Source organism: Saccostrea echinata, unplaced genomic scaffold (genome assembly GCF_033153115.1).
Source record: "Saccostrea echinata isolate AGI-Se365-2 ecotype Australia unplaced genomic scaffold, CSIRO_AGI_Sech_v1 ptg000002l, whole genome shotgun sequence".
NCBI classification, from domain to species: Eukaryota; Metazoa; Mollusca; class Bivalvia; order Ostreida; family Ostreidae; genus Saccostrea; species Saccostrea echinata.
The window spans coordinates 15,621,039-15,636,415 of record NW_026889751.1 but is presented as its reverse complement, the minus strand read 5'-3'; the positions used below and the strand labels follow the sequence as shown (position 1 = coordinate 15,636,415).

Sequence of the window (15,377 nt, the reverse complement as noted above, 5' to 3'; positions counted from 1 at the left end):
TGTTTCTTAGTGTAGTTTACTTGTGAGCTAAGTAATACTAAAATCAGACCAAAACTGTAGGGGTGGCATTTTGAAGGTATTTCAAGGAAATTTCTATTTTTAGTAACCATGGCAACAATGTTCATCAAAATCAGAAAATCAATATAAAGAATTATGTATCTTAGTGTAGTCAACTTGTTTGCCAAGTTATACTGAAATCAGACCAAAACTGTAAGAGGAGTAGCATTTTGAAAGTATTTCACAGAAATTTCTACTTTTAGTAACCATGGCAACACCGTTCATTGAAATCAAAAACTGATATAAAAAATTATGTATCTTATTATAGTCTACTTGTGTGCCAAGTAATATTGAAATCAGATAAAAACTATAGGAGGAGTAGCATTTTGAAAGTATTTCACAGAAATTTCTATTTTTAGTAACCATGACAACATCGTTCATCGAAATCAAAAACCGATATAAAGAATTACGCATCTTAGTGTAGTCTACTTATGTGCCAAATTATATTGAAATCAGATAAAAACTGTTGGAGGAGTAGCATTTTGAAAGTATTTCACAGAAATTTCTATTTTTAGTAACCATGGCAACACCGTTCATCGAAATCAAAAACCGATATATAGAATTACGCATCTTAGTATAGTCTACTTGTGTGCCAAGTTATATTGAAATCAGATAAAAACTATAGGAGGAGTAGCATTTTGAAAGTATTTCACAGAAATTTCTATTTTTAGTAACCACGGCAACACCGTTCATCGAAATCAAAAACCGATACACAGAATTATGTATCTTAGTATAGTCTACTTGCGCGCCAAGTTATATTGAAATCAGATCAAAACTGTAGGAGGAGTAGCATTTTGAATGTTTTTCACAGAAATTTCTATTTTTAGTAACCATGGCAACACCGTTCATCGAAATCAAAAACCGATACACAGAATTATGTATCTTAGTGTAGTCTACTTCTGTGTCAAGTTATATTGAAATCAGACCAAAACTGTAGGAGGAGTAGCATTTTGAAAGTATTTCACAGAAATGTCTATTTTCAGTAACCATGGCAACACCATTCATCGATTTTGGATTGATTTTTGGATCGATTTCGATATCGGATTTTGATTTCAATGAATGGTTTTCAGGGTTCGACACTCATCAAAATTTGGTCTCGCCATTTAGGCAACCTTGGCACTGATTTCAGGTTGCCCGAATGAATTTCAGGTCACCCGAACAAAATATCAAATGAAACAAAAATGTGCAATTGTTTAAAATTTGTTAAGATAACAGAAGTTGTGCTTTTGTATTATAAAATGTAAACTAGACATTTTTGGAATGTCAGAAGCTTTCTTCCAGTATTTTATCAAACAAAAAAAAAAAGAAACAAATATTAATAAGCAGAATCAGAATGCTAATTAGGCTTTAAAAAATTATGTTTGTTTCCTGTAATATTCCCAATAAATCAAGGGTTGGAAGGTCGGGATTTTTTTTTTTTTTTTTTTTTTTTTTTTTTTTTTTTGGCTAATGTACAACCTCACCACATATTGACACAAAATAAAGTTTCTAGTTTAAAACATTCATTTTTACTTACCCAGGGTTCTCATTAACGCAAGAATCTGCGTCCTAGACGCAGCAAAATTACTTGGGACGCAAGGTTCTTAAAATCGATGCGTCCGCGGACTCATGATCGGACGCGTCCTCGTTAGCGAGAAAATTCGGGTAATTTCAAAAACGGGGAATTTAGATATTAGGATTTGTCAAAGAAATATTTAATCGAAACCTTCCTGTATTTATCATAAAGTTCATCCAAGAAATAACTTTTCTTGTACTTATTTCTCTTTTTTTTAAACAGGGATTGATCATAATTAAGATACTTCATGTTTATTAGTCCATAGTCATAATAATGTCGCATGCCAAACTCCGACAGCTGTAAACACACTGCAGCTTCTTCTTTTTTTTTAAAAAAAAAAAACACTTTTGAATCTTGAATGTCTACATGTAGAAACCATAATTACTGCTTGTATACACAATGCGGCTTGATTATCTCGTGAATTTCACCCAGTGCAGACGACCGACAGGATTAGTTACGCCTCATTGCACATGACACCTGTGATTGTATAGTCAACTTTCGGCTACTAGTTGATTATGCAACAGTTAATTTTAGCTTTATAAACACCAAGTTAATTTTTATGGCAACTGATTACGCGTGTATTTTAGAATATGGCTTGAATGCATTACCAGTTTATATACTTGAATGTTAATATTGCGTAAACAAACTGATAAAATGATAAAGATTTTTATTGATGTTTGGATGGAAGGATACTGCAATAATTTAGTTGGGACTCAACATAATTATTCTGGGACGCATCAAATTTAGCTGGGACGCAACCTTCTCAGAAATCTTGAGTCCTGGGACTCAAGTTAGCAAAATCCTAGTGAGAACCCTGTTACCATAAAGGCCTAAAAAAAAGGGGGGTCAAACAACCCTGGACTGAATTAACCAGGTGTGATGTTTACAGTGGACACCCAACATGGCTGTCTAGCAGCATAAAAGACATCAGAAAGTTGTTGGGGGAAATGCTAGATGTTACAATAATGATCATTACTCTTTATATATATGGTGATTGTTGACTAGGTTGACATATTTTATATCTCAAATAAAACTTAATTTAATACTTTTGGTAAAAATTACATTAGCTGATTGATCAAACGCAGATTTGGCAGAAAGAAAAATCCACGAGGCTGCTATTTGAATGTTCGGTCGGGTTACAGGAAACAATGTTTTCAAGGCCTTATAAAGTTTATTTTGAAATATTAAACATTATTGAATATTCCCAACTCGTCCCAGGTCGTCATTTGGGTGAGCCAGACTGAAAATCAGGTCGTCAAAAATCATCCCGGGATGGAAATGACGAGGTGACGAGCGTGAATGTCGAACCCTGGGTTTTGCCATGGTTACTAATTATTGAGATTTCTGGGAAATACATTCAAAATGCTACACCTCCTACAGTTTTGGTCTGATATCAATATAATTTGGCAAACAAGTAGACTATAATAAGATACATAATTCTGTTTATCTGTTTTTGATTTCAAAAGGACGGTGTTGCCATGGTTACAAATATAGAAATTTCTGTGAAATACTTTCAAAATGCTACTTCTCCTACACTTTTGTCTGATTTCAGTATAACTTGGCAATTACAAGTAGAATACACTGAGATACATAATTGTCGTTATTGTTTTTTGATTTTGTTTGAATGATGTTGCCATGGTTACTTAAATCCAAATTTCTGTAGAATTGTTTTAAAAGGCTACTCCTCCTACAGTTTTAGTCTGATTGCAATAAATCTTGCCACTAAAAGAGACTAAACCAAGGATCATTATTCTATTTATTGCTGTTGCAAAGTTTCAAATCCAAGTGCTACTTTTATCTTCCTTTATAAGTACAACCAGTAGAGCTACAGTCTTGTCAGAGACTTCTGGTTTGTAATGTTATATTGTGTGCCTTTATTTTCAGGAATCAGCTACTCTAGAGCCAAAATGTATTGTAAAGGTTGATGAATATGGATTCTTCATCAACTGGCAAAGCACAGATCGAGTAAGATTTCTTTTCATATTGAAAATCCTCCATGTTTATGTCATTTATTTTTAGCTCACCTGAGCTGAAAGATCAAGTGAGCTTTTCTGATACATTTTGTCTGGCATCCATCTGTCTGTCCGTCTGTAAAATTTTCACATTTTTGACTTCTTCTCAAGAACCACTGGGCCAATTTCGACCAAACTTGCCACAAGCATCCTTGGGTGAAGGGGATTCAAGTTTATTCAAATGAAGGGCCTTGGCCTCTCTCAAGGGGAGATAATTAAGAATTGGTGAAAATTTGGTGTCATCTTTTGAAAAAATCTTCTTAAGAACCATTGGGCCAGAAAAGTTGAAACTTAGGTGAAACATTCACTACATAGTTAGATTCAAGTTTGTTCAAATCATGGCCCCGGGGGGAAGGGTGGGACTGCATTGGGGGATCAAAGTTTTACATGGGAATATATAGGAAAAAAACTTTTAAAAATCTTCTTCTCAAGAACAACAAATCCATGATTAGTCATATTGATATGGAAGCATTCTCAGATGTGTAGATTCAAATTTGTTCAAATCATGACCCCTGGGGTAGGGTGGGGCCACAATGAGGGTCAAAGTTTTGCATAGGAATTTATAGGAAAAATCTTTAGAAATTTTCTTTTCAAGAACAACACATATTGATTTGGAAGCATCTTTAGTTAGTGTAGATTCAAGTTTGTTCAAATCATGACCCCCGGGGTAGGATGGGGCCACTATTGGGGATCAAAGTTTTACATAGGAATACAGTCAAACTTGTCATAGCGGTCACCTTTATCCAGCGGTCACCTGTCCTATGCGGTCATTTTATTTCCTTTAATGTAACTCTATTAAGCGGTCACCTGCGTAACCCGATCAGCGGTCATCAAATTTCATGTAAAATCGCCGTTTTACCTCGTATATAGCGGCCATTTTGTCCAATCACGTGACCAGATCTAGAGTCAGGTGACTCCCAATTACTGTCACTAATGTAAATAATTAGTCTAGTGTGGCGAGATCATCGAAAAAAATTGGCCTAATTAAAACCATTTAAAATATTGGATAATTTATTTATTCTTTTAACAAAACTCAAACAAGGGTGCTAATGAATGAAATAGCTATCAGGAAAACGAACTTATGAGAATCTTAGATTATAGAATTGGAATCTGATTTAAAAAATTCTGAGTGATATTTTAAAAAAGAAACGCATTCTTATTTATCTATTAATGGATACAATATTAAGGTGTTTTCTAATTATTAGTTCACGTTTGGCATGCCCAACTCAGATAGGTGTTATTGTGTAAACGCATGGCAGGCAGTTTTTGACACATAGGAAACGTATTATTTGTAGATACCCTAATTAACTGTTTTGTATACACAATGTGTCCTGATTATCTCGTGATTTTCACCTTGATTAGTCACACTTCACTGCTCACAACACCTGTGAATTTGATATCAATTTGTATTGTGCACTGCTTGGATCAACTGAGAGTACATATGACTTGTCTGCATGTTTATTATGCAATGATTTATGTATTTTTAAACATACAATTGTTAAGTTTAATACGTAATTAAACATGTTTTTTTAGATACAGTTTAGATAAAAATACCTCATATTTAATTCATGACATTACATGATAATTTCTATAATAATAGAAAGTTTTGTAGTTGTTTGGACGAAGGATAATGCAATGCCCTATTAGACTCAATATATTTTTGTTGGAGTCATCAAATTTAGCTTGAACTTAATCTTGAGACGTACTATTTAAAATTTATAAAAAAAAAACTTAGTGAGACCATTGATGTCTTATTAAACATCTTTCTTTAATATTCTATGATGTAGTATTTTAAAACACAGAACTTACTTAAATTGGAAAAGAATTTTTCTTGAAAAAGATGATCCTCTATTCAAAGGTCACCTCTCTATAAAGGTCACTCTTAATGATTCCCGCAGGTGACTGCTTAATACAGGTTTGACTGTATATAGGAAAAGTAAAAATCTTTTCAAGAACAATGAAAGAAGATTAGTCATATTGATATGGAAGCATCCCCATGTATTGTAGATTCAAGTTTATTCAAGTCATCCTCCAGTTGTAGGGTGAGGTCATAATGGGTTTTACAAATGAACATACATGTATATAGGAAATATCTTTAGACATCTTCTTCTCAAGAACAACAAAGCCATGATTAGTCATATTGATATGGAAGCATCCTCAGGTAGTGTAGATTCAAGTTTGTTCATATCATGCCCCCCCCCCCCCCCCCCCCCCCCCCAAGTAAGGTGGCAGACATCTCTGAAATTCTGTTTTCAAGAACAGCAAAGCCATGATTAGTCATATGAATATAGAAGCCTCATCAGATAGTTTAGATTCAATTTCATTCAAAACATGGCACCTGGGGGTAGGGTGTGGCTAGAACAGGCAATCAAAGCTTTACATATGAATATATAGGAGAAGAAATCTGATGTCAGATGAAGAACAGCAAGGCCATATTGACTCAGGTGAGTGTTGTGGCCCATGGGCCTCTTGTTTTTATGGTCATTTCAAGTAACTGCTTACCTGATCTAAATATTAAAATGAGCTTTTCTAGTCAAAGTGTCAATAGTGTCATTCTGTCCATATATTGTATGTTGCCTGTAGACTTTTCACATTTTTAACTCACCTGAGCTCTTGTGAGCTTTTCTGATCAAAATTTGTCTGTGTCTATCGTTGTTGTTGTTGTCATCATCATCTATGTCAAACTTTTCACATTTTCATCTTCTTGTCTCGAGCCACTGGGTCAATTTAATCAAACTTGGAACAAAGCATCCTTGGGTGAAGGGGATTCAAGTTTGTTCAAATGAAGGGCCAAACCCTCTTCAATTGGAGATAATGAAGAACTATTGAAAATTTTATCTTTATATAATCTTTTAAAAATCTTCTCAAGAACTACTGGACAAGAAAAGATGAAACTTATGTTAAAGTTTCATTACCTAGTGTAGGTTGCCCGCGTGGCGCAGTGGTAGAGCGTCTGTTCTAGAGTTCTGGAGTAAGGAGTTGAAACTTACGTCTTACGGGTTTGAATCCCACTGTGGGACATGGAGACTGGATGAGACCGTATAAAGCAATGTCCTGTGTCGCAGTAGATGCTGGCACAAAAAAGGTCCCTCACTACTCAATGGCCCTGAGTGCCGAGTATAGGTCAAAATTTACAGCTCTCCATCGGCAAGTGGGGCGTCTCCATATGAGTGAAAAATTCTCGAGAGGGACGTTAAACGACAAAAAAGAAACAAAAAGCCAGTGTAGAGTCAAGTTTCTTCAAAACGTAGCATGGGGCTACAATAAGGGGTCAAAGTTATACATAGGAATATTGTGAAATCACACATTTTGAGGGTTCAAATTTTCTTAGTAGGAAAACTTATTGGATTATTGGGATTTGATTTCATGGATGAAGCAGAAATCACACAGACTGCAATATGAAATAATGTTAATAAGTTACGTCGCTTTAAAGAAAGAAATACCTCATGTTTTTTTATGTGTCAAGAGATGTGTGCTATTTTTAAAAGTTGGAAAACCTGATGAATGAATTTACTTTAACAGCATTTTGTCTTACATAACTTCAGAATTTTCAGAATGAAATTCTTGAATTATGGCCATTTGATTCATCACCAATCTCGCAATAACAACACCCTCATTTTTCTTGAACGTTTTTCCTACTATACAAAATTCCCCTTTATAATGCCAAATTCACATACTGCCATCTGCCATCCTGTTTTCACTACAGACGTCTATTTCAAAGTGTCAATTATCTCGATATACCGCCACAGGTGCATGTAGTCAGTGAAGCGGCTAATTAAGTGTCGCTGTCTAGATCATCTTTGTAAAACCAGACAAGGTACATGTCAATAAAATATTAAATAAACAATAATTTTTAACATCAACTGTACAGTTATTATAATTTTGTTTTCTGTTGAGTAAAATTAATTTAGTCATGGCTTCGCAACGAAAGCTGTTGTTGTTAAAGTAAGCTGACAATGATATTGTTTTGACAATTCCTACTTCAAACAATGCAAAGCTTGCTATAAAAATAGTAATACAGTACGTATTAATTGCGAAAATTTTAGCAACAATAATGCCATAAACAAATTTATTTACAAGAATTCTTATTACATACTATTAGCAATGGATGACAACAGTTGACACAGCATGTTTCTTTTAAAATATCAGATGTTTAGATTCACATGCCTGTACATGTATTTATCTTATAATAGTGTATTTTGTTTTAAAACTAAATTATTATATGTAAAAAAAAAACTATTTGAAGCATTTTCAAATTTTGAAATATAAAATTATTAATAGAATAACAAGAATATAAACACTTCCAAGAACGGTATCTCTTTCTTGTTTCCCAAAAGATGGGAAATTCAATTCATCGCCAAATTCATTGTACCGCCCTGATAAAGGCGGCAGTTTATTGAGAATTAACTGTGCAAAAATGTTTTCCTATAAAGATAACATTTGTTCTTTTCTCTGATGACTTATTTTTCTCTTGCTCTGAGTACATATTTAATGCCAACATCTATTAAGCGGTATTGACAAAGTGCCATGCTTGTTTACATGGTCAGTAAGTCATAAGACTTGTGCAGTGTGTTACGACAAGTGGTGATGTTAAAAACTTCAGAAAGTTCTGTCATTTTTACTGGAAGTGCTCTGTTATACCTCTAAGACTTAAAAATCTTCTTCTCAAGAATAGGAAAGGCATGATTTGGAAGCATCCTGAAGATAGTGGAGATTCAAGTTTGTTCAAATCATGAGATATGGTGTCAGGGTAGTAGGGCCAGAATGGACAATCAAACAAAGGCATATACAAGTATTGGAAAAAATCTTTAAAAATATTCTGCTCAAGAACAGAAAAGGCCTATTGATACTGGAGCATCATCAGGTAGCGTAGATTCTTGTTTGTTCAAATCATGAGCCAGGGGATAGGGTAGGGCCACAATGGATGATCAAAATGTAACAGGAAAGGAGAAAATGTATGGCTGGACCTGGGAATTGAACCTGGGAAGCCTGCATCACTAGTCAGGTGCTCTACCAACTGAGCTATCCAGGCAGATATCCACGGCCTTAACCAATGCATTTCTTCCTATTTAAATCATGTAAATTGTGTTTGCCCCGGAAAACACAACCCAAGTTCTTTTAGCCCCTGGCAAGACTTTCACCTGCAAGTATAAGGGTGGTCAATAGCACGAAATTATGTAATATGAAAGTTGAAAATGTATGTCTTAATTGACCAGGAATTGAACCTTGGACCCTTGCATCACTAGTCAGGTGCACTACCAACTGAGCTACCCACTCATATATCCATGGCCCAAACCATACAAAAAGTATACATTGGAATACTGTAAACCAACTTTTATTCGCGTGCGAGAAATATCTGCGACTTTCACCACCTTCTTTAAAACGCGAATATTAATCGCCGCAAAAGTTTTATTTTGCTTTGTGTTTGTAGAGAATGTTTCCTCAGACGTGAAAATTAATTTTAGCGGATTGATTTTAAACGGACTAATCGTGAATAAAAGATGACGCAAATAATAGTTGGTTTACAGTATAGGGAAAAAAATCTTAAAAACTCTTCTTCTTTAGAACAACAGTGGCATGATTAATCCAAATTATATTTATCCTCAGGTAGTATAGATTCAAGTTTGTTCAAATCATAACCCCGGTGGGTAGGGTGAGGCCAAAAAAGGCAATGAAAGTTTTACACTAGAATATTTAAGTAAAAATCTTTCCAATAATGGCAAAGACATGGTTATTTATATTGATATGGTAGCGTCCTCAGGTAGTGTAACAGTTTGTTCAAATTATGACCCCTGGGTGTAGGGGTAGGACCACAATAGGCGGTCAAAGTTTTCATAAGAATATATAGGGGAAAAAAATCTGCTGATGAAGAACAGCAGGGCCTTAGGGACTCAGGTGAGTGTTGTGGCCAATGTTAACTTCTTCATAAGAACCAATGGATATTATTTCAGCTAAACTAAACAGGAAGTGTCGGGTGAAGGGAATTCATTTCTGCTTGAATAAAACCTCCAGACAGGGAAGGACAAATTAGCATCAGTCGGATTGATAAGTTATTCCAAAAATGCAGCATTGGTATATCCCTTCATATTTAGGTCATCACTCGAGTCTTTTGAATGATCTATTGCTTTCTCTTCCTGTAAATCTTATTTGCATCTTCTGTAAACATTTGAATATTATCAGCTTCTTGTTTAAAATGGCAGAAATTTAGCATATAGCTATGAATGAAGGAGACCAAAAATTTTTAATTTAATTGCATCTGGTGCCATTCAAAAAGTAGCTTACAATGTCCTACTTCCTGAATTTAACAGCTTTTCATTGTAAAATATTTTACACACTAAGAGGCTTAGAATTATCAAACCTTGTCAATTGATGCATTTTGGTGCCTTACAGCACCAAGATTTCCCAAACTAGAAATAGGTCACATTGACACTGTTGTGCTGTTCGTCAGAACAGCCATTTTAGGCCCTTGGGCTTCTTGTTTAATAATGATAAACTAATTACCAGATTGTTTTAACTGAATATTATCCCTCTTATCTTTTTTAGGATGGCCAAGTCCTGGAAATATCTCAGGTTAATGACATTCGCTTAGGATTGGCTCCTAAAATAAATGTAAGTTTTCTGCTTTAAAATTGAAGTTTTGAAATTTGAGAAATGTAATTTTCATGGGACTTTGAGATCATAAAAATAAAATAGCATGTCATTATGTTCTAAGACCTTTTCACAAATGGTGCATGAGCAGAAGCAACAAAATATTTGTGTGACCAAAATATTTTGATTTGGATCGTAAACTGTTGCCGAAATAATCACAAATGAAAAAGTATTTGTATGAAATTTGCATGATCTAGAGCGACCATTGTGGGATGCAGACGCATTAAATCTTGCAATATATTTTGCATCTGTATGCGACTGTTGTACAATGAAAGCGAGTGTTGTAAGATAATGCAATAGGATCGCGCGAGTGATCAGGTGATCGGACGATCCAAAATGCTCTAATGCGATGAAACCTGAGGTGCTCGTGCTATCGTGCATTCCATGGTACGGATGCTCGTGCTAGTCAGAGAGAGGTTTTATACTTTCGTTTCCGATGCTCCTCAATTGATATAGTTGAATGCGAGAGAAGATGCCACCCAAGAAGATACAGGGTATATATACTAGTGGCAAAGCATGGCAAATTGAAGCTGATAAATCGTGCAATGATAATAGTAAAACGTTGCAAGATTACGAGACGTTGAGCAACAGTCTCATGGTCGCTAAACACACACACAGCTGCGATTCATCTTACGACTTTTAAAAATCGTGCATCACTCTTGCGAGTATGCAAAACATTGTAAGATTGTGATAATTTGGATCACATTCTGAATATTGTGCATGTCCACTATTTTGAGGAGACTTGATGGGACCACCAAAACACAATCAATGAATGTGAGACATCGTGCAATATATGCCAGAACTCCTGCAAAGCTATAACATTCTGATCACAAAGCGTTGTTAAGTGCTTATGCGCCAATTTTGAAAGGGCTATTAACGATCCTCTGTACACCTGTAACGGGAGAGGAGAAAATCCAGTGGACCAGACAGGGATTTGAACCCGGGCCCCCTGAATCTCCAGTCATGTGATCTACCAACTGAGCTATCTGGTCACCAGTGATGGAACCTGTCTGACCGCCACATTCCTCCCTCCTTAAAAGTCTTCAGCCCCCGAAGACACCACCCCTAGCTCTTCCCTGGCAGGTCTTTCACCTGTCACATCCTGGTTTCGGCACCAAATGTAATGGGAGAGAAGAAAAATGCAGAGGACCAGACTGGGATTCGAACCTGAGCCCCCTGATTCTCCAGTCAGGTGCTCTACCAACTGAGCTATCTGGCCACCGGCGATCGAACCCATCTGATTGCCACACACCTAAGGCCACCTTTAAAAAATTGTTTGGTTGCCTTCTCCAGAACTACTCAAAATGCCGTGAATCAAAACTGTTTTTAACCTCAAGAAAACAATTTTTTTTATTCGTTTAGAAGTTTTCTCATCTCATTAAAAACTATTTTAACATATTCCCAAGTGTTCCTGATAAAAAAAAAAAGAAATCCCCCTACCTACTGACCCAAATTTTTTATCCTGAGTTGGGAGAGGGCAAGCAAACATATTTTTAAAGATGGCCTAAGCAAAATGTTTTTTGGACATAGAGAACATTTTGTTGTAAAAAGGTGTAAAAAATGAGCTTATCTATTCCAATTACAACATAGAGTACCTGGCATATACCCTCAGAAAAAAATGTTCAAAGACAATAAAGTATCTATGGACAAAAATCACTGTTGTTTACTTTTTAGGGGAAAATACTTGCTAATAAAGTATTCAGTTAATTTATCTTTGCCTGTTAAATGTTGAATGCTTGAATTGATTCCAAATTGAGCAATACACTGCATATTTTCATTTATTTGATTTTAGAGGAAGATTTCTCTTAAGGTAGTTCTATACTCGGCACTAAATGAGCTCAAGCTTGAAAAACTTGCTTTTATAACATAGACATACATTCCAGCAATGGAGACATAAGTAAAAATATGTCAACATGCTTATTTTTCTGCTATTGCCTCTCAGTAGTATATACCCTGAAACGTCAAAAATTGAAACTTAAGAAAATGTACCTGTCTTCAAATTTGTCAAGAAATAAGAATTAAAATCTACACAGTCAAGCTATAATACTCAGAATAGAAACATGTTATTAAACCATATTTTATCATTGTTTGAGGTAAATTATTATAAGTATGTGCACTTTGTCGGGCTAACATATCAAAATGTAACATGAGAAAAAATGCTGCACAGGTCAATCTGGGTCATTTTAAAATATTTTTATGGACTCGATCTTTGAGGAAGTGTTTTCTTTTTACAAAGTAACATCTTGGAAAAAGAATTAGCTAAAAAAGTTATACATTGATGAGTTACTTTTCATGGTATAAGCTCTGCACTATAGGGACGCCCATGAAATTTTTCTCCCAAAAATAATATCTTGCCACATTTTACTATACATTCAAAGTTTGAGTGTATTTATCAAGTTTACATATGTAAAACAATAACTAAGCACATCCAATACCCACTGTCCGTAAAATTCACCTTGATTTAGATAAAAGAAATATACCATTCGTCAGTAAAATTATAGAGACAATGAATCTGACTGTGATTGACCAATTCTGGCAAACTGGATGATCTAGGTACAGAAAGTTGGTGTGCTGCAAGTGAATCAACTATTTTCATTTACTACTATTCTTTCTATTCTATTAAAAAGATATTTTTGCATTGTGCTTTAATCCGATGGGTTTGCAGGGCCAGGGGAGGGGCGTTGGGGTTTGGGTTGTATGTGTCAATAAAATGATAATTTATTTGTTTAAAGTTAATATTTTGATGTTTGAAATAATGAAATTTATTAAAGTTGTTGCTGTCAAATCGTACCAAATTCCTTCTTTTGCGAGCTATCAGTATTAACTTCACCTTGCAAGGATTTATCAGTACCTTCTCAGGGGCCGAAATTCGGCCCCATTCCCAATTGAAAATGAATCCAATTTTTCCCAATTTGGCAGTATTTTTTCCCAATTGGTGAACAATGCTTTTGTGTTTAAATATCTTGGAAAAACACTAAGTAAAATTGTCAGATTTGCTTGTAATTTTCCTATATTTAACTTATTTAGCAAAGCTACAGCCACAACACGTTTAAAAACACTGTAAACAGCGCCGACTTTTAATTTGAATTTCCTCCGTTTTTCTGAAAATGATGATATTGTGTAATAATTTAGATTTATTAAGTTATTTCCACCTACTCAATTGATCTATGAGTGAATGGTAAGAACTGTAGGCATTTTTTCAGATAAAAAAAATATTTTCTGTGCATTTTTAGCTCACCTCAGCGAAGTTGGGGCAGCTTATGTAATACCCCCGGTGTCGGTGTCCCAGGTTAAAGTTTTTTGAGCAGTTTTCTTTTCAAATACTCCTATGCCCTATATTAATCAGAGATGCATGGAGGATGCTTCTACTGTGTTTCATTGTACCAGTCAAGGTTTCAGATGCTGCAATTTCAGCTAAAGAATGACCAGGTTAATGTTTTTGGAGCAGGTTAAAGTTTTTGGAGCAGTTCTCATTTCCAAGTAACTATAGGCCCTATATTGACCAAACTTGCATGGATGATACATCTAAGGATGCACACTACTGAACTTGCTTCGGATGCTGATCTGACCTACATTTTCCAGATGAGTGACCAGGTTAAAGTTTTTGGAGCAGATCTCATTTCCAAGTAATTGTAAGCCTTATGTTGACCAAACTTGCATGGATGATACATCTAAGGATGTACACTACTGGACTTGCTTTGGATGCTGGATCTGACCTACTTTTTCTGGATGAGTGACCAGGTTAAAGTTTTTGGAGCAGATCTCATTTCCAAGTAACTATAAGGCCTATCTGAACCAAACTTGCATGGATGATGCATCAAGGGACAAACACTCTCAAACTTCCTTCAGATGCTGGATTTGACTTACATTTTCTGGATGAGTGACTAGTTTAAAGTTTTTAGATAAGTCCATTCTCAAGTAACTGCAAGCCCTATCAGACCAAAATTGCATAAATGTTGCATCTAGGGATGCACACTACTAGATTATTAGTTTAGTGTGGGACTTTGCCTTGCTTAAAGACAACATTCGTTGAGGTGAGCTCTGTAATCTCTGATTACCTATGTTTACATATTAAAAGGGGACTTTCAGAAAATGTGCACTTAATTAGTACAACATTTTGCAGGAGCTGGTTTATAATCTCCAGAAACAGATTCTATCCTAAGTTGTATAAATACTTTATACTCATTGGAGTCAAATTTAGTTTTTGTTAGTCTATTTTTCATAATTGATTGTGTATGATGAAGTTGAAACAATTATTTAATTGTCTGTTTGGTTGCCCAAATTAGAGTTCATGCTGAAATGTTCAAAGAACTACACCTGAATACATGATGTAAGCAAGATTTTTTATTTTTCCCAATTTCATCAAATTGCCGATAATTTTTTCCCAATTCCCAAAAAATGGCGTTTCCCAAAATAGGCTGATAAATCCCTGCCTTGCCCACCGACAATAGTCTTTGACTGTCTCTCTCGCATCGGCTTTTCTAGCATACTCATGGACAGTCATGGTCCATGTTTTCGGCACATTCTAATCCACAGAACTATCGTGTATGTTATATCTTCATTACCTCATCATGTCTCTGTCAACCTAAGTTTTTTCCATTCTTTTCCTTTTACACTTTCTTTTACCAGACCGACTTATAGCAAAATCATTACCGGATATTTAAAAGGCCGAGTAAAAGCTAAACCAATGTAGTTCAAAAATCACATCTCGGGAAAAGGAAGAGTGGTTCCAGTTTTACTATTTGTTAATGACGTAGTGTGAATATAGATCTACTTTAACTGCGTGAAAATACCACAAAATCAGAACTCTTCAGTTAGCACTGTTGAGAGGGTTCTTAAGGAGGTTGTATCCTGCTATCAAAAGTCTTGAACATTTTTTGTCACATAGCATAATTAAAAATTAAAATAGAAAATGGGGGTCAGTATGCTTATTTTGGCATTTGATATGACCTTTGATATGACCTTTTTGCATCTTACACATAAATCGCTTTTTCAATATTTTTTCCTCCAATATTTTTTATCCATATAAATCATGGGACCAAACACAGCCTTATTCTATCTTGAATAGAACATTCTTCATTTTTCTTTAAAATGTTTAATATTTG

General features: G+C 35.1%; 1 protein-coding gene across 1 annotated transcript in view; it reads left to right on the top strand.

Annotated features, from left to right (window-relative positions):
* LOC133173466 (1-phosphatidylinositol 4,5-bisphosphate phosphodiesterase beta-4-like) overlaps positions 1-15,377 on the top strand; it is a 154,042-nt gene that overhangs the window by 16,090 nt on the left and 122,575 nt on the right. Inside the window, exons 3-4 of the mRNA XM_061308455.1 lie at positions 3,497-3,577; positions 10,168-10,233. Of these exons, the coding sequence (XP_061164439.1) occupies positions 3,497-3,577; positions 10,168-10,233 (147 nt within the window). The remainder of the gene's footprint in view (positions 1-3,496; positions 3,578-10,167; positions 10,234-15,377) is intronic.